The sequence below is a fragment of the Equus quagga genome, unplaced genomic scaffold (genome assembly GCF_021613505.1).
Source record: "Equus quagga isolate Etosha38 unplaced genomic scaffold, UCLA_HA_Equagga_1.0 HiC_scaffold_13344_RagTag, whole genome shotgun sequence".
Lineage (NCBI taxonomy): Eukaryota > Metazoa > Chordata > Mammalia > Perissodactyla > Equidae > Equus > Equus quagga.
The window spans coordinates 1-4,293 of NW_025792503.1; the positions used below are offsets into that span (position 1 = coordinate 1).

General features: G+C 33.1%; 1 protein-coding gene across 1 annotated transcript; it reads right to left on the reverse strand.

The window, feature by feature from the left end:
- Window positions 1-994: 994 nt before the first annotated feature.
- Window positions 995-1,921, reverse strand: LOC124231950 (olfactory receptor 4A47-like). Its single transcript, XM_046648945.1, has one exon. The coding sequence runs from the start codon at window positions 1,919-1,921 to the stop codon at window positions 995-997; it is 927 nt and encodes a 308-aa protein (XP_046504901.1).
- Between the last annotated feature and the right edge of the window lie 2,372 nt (window positions 1,922-4,293).

Consider the following 4,293-nt stretch of genomic DNA (forward strand, 5'->3'; position numbering starts at 1 on the left):
AGTTTGGCACTAACTATGAATACCAACACTTTATAAACCTATACTATCTGACCATTGATTCAAATACATACTTTGACAGTTTCACTTCTAGGACTTCTTCCATGCACATATTCAAAAATGCATATTTACTGCAAAATTATTTGTCATAGCAAAAGTTGAGGAACACCATGAAGACGAATGGATACATTAATTTTAGTATATATTTATAAGACAGTATCATACAGTATGAGAAAAACTAAGAGATCTATATGGACTTGTATGGAAATGTCTTCAAGATGTTCCATAGTGAAAGTAAACACTTACACACAAAGAAAAAAATTATTATAGTTAAATATATTTGCATTTGCAAAGACCATTTCCTGATGAAACTTAAGAAACAAATTAAGTTACTGCCTCTGGGGAAGAGGACTGGAGACTATAATGAGTGATAAATGAGAAATTTATTCTACACTTTATCACATTTTGCATGGGTTTTATTTTTACTATTTATCTGTCACACTTCAATGTTTCTTTAAAAAAGTAGAATTATTACACTAAAAATTTTGTGTACAATGCAACTGTATTTATTAGAGAAGAAAATCTATACAGCGTAAAATATCTTAATTACTAAAATGAAAAGAATTAACTAAATGAGAAGAACCTAAATAAAAATAATATTCTCAGAAAAAAGTGAAAAACATCAATGAAATAATTGATTAAGATTAGTGTAACTATATAAATTTTTTCTCACTAATTCATTACATATTATTGACTCCTTGCTACATAGTCATTACAGCTTTCTAGGTGAATTGATAAACAAGACATTATAGACCTTACATGCTAGCAGGGAGAGAAACTGTTATTAATAGCACGATCACAGCATTCATTTTAAAGTTATAATTATCATACGTTATTTGAAAGAAGGAAAGCCAGCATTGGATTTAAGAAGACATAGGCATTCCAAGGAAATGGACTCTAATGTCAAATAACTCTCTTGTGGTGGAAGATGCACTTATTAACCACAGGATATGACATTTCTTCTCAAGAGCTTCTTCATAGCATTAGTCATTTCTGAATTTCTCAGAGTGTAGATTAATGGGTTCAGCATGGGGGTTATGACTGTGTAAAACACACTCAGTAATTTGTCAATGGGAAAGGTCTTAGCAGGTCTCATATACATGAAAATACAGGGAACAAAGAAGAAGACAACCACAGTGATATGGGAACCACAGGTCTGGAGGGCTTTCCACTTCCTTTCCTGACTTAAATTCTTCAAAGAGTGCAAGATGACACCATAAGAGATGAGTAAGAGGAGAAATACAATAGTGCAGATCAATCCACCATTGGCCGCAACTAAGAATCCAATGACATAGGTGTCAGTACAGATGAGTTTCAATAAGGGGTACATGTCACAGAAAAAATGATCAATGACATTGGGGCCACAGAATGGGAGCCCATAAATAGTGCTAAGTTGAATTACTGAGTGCAGAAAACCTCCAATCCAGGAGACTACCAGCAGTGCAATGCACACCCATTGCCTCATGATAACCAAATAATGCAAAGTCTTACAGATGGTCACATAGCGGTCATAGGCCATCGCCAGCAGAAGAAAGACCTCTGATCCACCAAAAAAGTGCTCTGTGAAGAGCTGAGCCATACAAGATTGGAAGGATATGGTATTTTCCCCAAAGAACAAGTTTGAAATCAGTTTGGGGGATATAGATGAGGAATAAATGACATCCATAAATGACAAGCTACCAAGAAAAAAGTACATTGGTGAGCCCAGGCTCTTACTGAAAGTTACAGTCACAACAATGAGCATGTTGCCTATCATGGTCAAAATATAGAAGAGCAAGAACATAAAAAAAAGAACTGTCTGCTCCTTTGGATTCTGCTTGAGACCCAAGAGGACAAAGTAAGTCACATTGTTCCTTGGTTCCATTACCTTGGTTCCATCTATTCCTTATAGGTTTTGACTTCAGATATTAGAAATAGTTTACCTATAGAACAAAAGGGAAAAAAAAACTTTAAATGTATTGTAAGCTTTATCTTTTTTATTTACTCAATCAAAAAATGAGCACGGAGAATCTATTTGTGTCAAATCTGTCATAAACATTGGGATCACCAAGTTGAATAAGACATGGCTTGCTATTTCAGTGACTTGATACATGATGAGGGGTCAGGCTATTGCAGGCCAATTTCATGTGTCACTATAAATATCTTCATGTGTCACGATAAATGCCTTCATGTGGGCTGAGAGTTCACAGCACAAGATCTAAATCAACATGGAATCTGCAAAGGCTTCCCAGAGGAAGCATTCATTCAGCTGAGTTTTAAAGGGAAAGTGAGAGAAAAGAGGATGGAAAGGGAATTCCATGAGAAGATGCACCATGTATAAAGTCACAAAAGTTTGATCCTTAAGTGAAGAGTCACTTAAGATAATTTACATTTTCAAAGTGAGGAGAACAATTTATGAATGGATCTGTGTATATAACTACCTAATCAATATCTCCAATGGATATCAATTTAGTATTTTATAAATTTGTTTTAATTTTTCACAATAAATCTATTCCTTACCAGATGTTCTTCATCTCATTACGTGGTGCAAAGTATTTTAATGAAACAAAATGTTAACATTGCAAGAACACCTATCTTTGTTATGAGGAACTATATATCAGATGCTATGCTCATGTTTACACTGATCTTTTATTTATACAGAAACATATATACTTACAAATATGTGTACATCTATATGCATACATATATATAAAACACATTTAATGTAACACTTAATCTTTACAGTAATTAGTATTATCCTCATTTTATAGTCGAAGAAACAGACTGTTTAGTTGATTTTCTCAAAGTCATACATTTTTCAGCGACAGAAATGAATTATAAACTTTGACTTCCAGAAGTTTTTCAACATTTCAATTTTTATAAACTAAAATTTATAATAACTTCCAATTTAATAAAGTAATGCACACAATTGAAAAGTGTGGCTTCCACTATTAATTGTGATAGGATTACCTTTTGGAGCCATCTTCACAATAAGCCTGAGGACTTTTCCAAGTAAATCATAGGGACCTGGAAGTGCCTCTTCCATCTGATAGACCACAAAGAACAAAAAGCTTCATTAGTCCTTAAGGATCTATTTAATTTCACTTGACTGTTTCTGTCCATTTTATTCACATAGTGTTTTAAATACTTTAGAAAACTATTACTTTCACTGTGGATCTACTTAAAAGGAATTCCACAATGCAAATGGAAAAACAAAAATTTTCCACGTTAGGATAATTTATTTAACAGGCAAATAAATCCTATGTAACATAAGAAGTTGGCAATTAGCTATTTCACCAATGCAATTGTTCTCTGGTAACTAACTTCTTTTCTTGTAACTTCATAAAAGAAAAAATAAAATTCAGATTGTGTTGCCATCTCATTATATTATGTCAGTATGGTGAAACTAATTGTACTGAGATTTTGAGAGGGCATTCTTGAAATAGTTATTGCTCCTCCTGAAAGAGTTATGTCTGTTCTGAAGAGGAGAATATCTTCTTCCTGATAGGGGTAAAGATCAGGGGACATTTTATACCTTCTAACCAGAATATGCTTGAGTTATGCAATTGGAATGTGTCCAAGACCAATTCATACTTCATTATATTCACTGTAATTTTGCAGCAAATTTGAAAAGAATATCTATATGTAAAGATACTGTTAGACAATCACATAATTAGGGTCAGGAAGATGTAACAAAGAGAAAAACATAGCTTCAAAACCATTGCAGAACTTTTGCCAGTAGGGAATAAAGTATCACTCCTGTCATTTTGTTCCAAGGAAAATGAATTTATCACTTATTTCCCCACTTTGTCATAGCAAGATTTTCTTTCTTTTTATCCAATACTCACTTTTTCTACCTGTTAGTGTGGGGTTCTATGATAAAATTTAATCTCCAATTTAATGCAATAACCAAACACTGATCCAAATATTATTTTTTAAAATTTTTATTTATCAGCTTCTTTTTGTCAGGCTGTATGCTATGAGCTAGGGAAAATACTAGCAACTAAAACAGAAGAAAAAGTCAAGAGAAAAGTCCTGTCTTCACTGACCTTATATTCTTTTTTTCTTTTTATTTTTCTTTTATTGCTAACATTGTATTATAACCTTATATAACTTTTGGGTGTACATCATAATGTATTTTGAATTCTGTGTACATTACATCATGTTCACAACCCAAAGACTAATTACAATCCATCACCACACACATGTTCCTAATCACTCCTTTCGACCGCCTCCCTCCCCCCTTCCCCTCTGGTA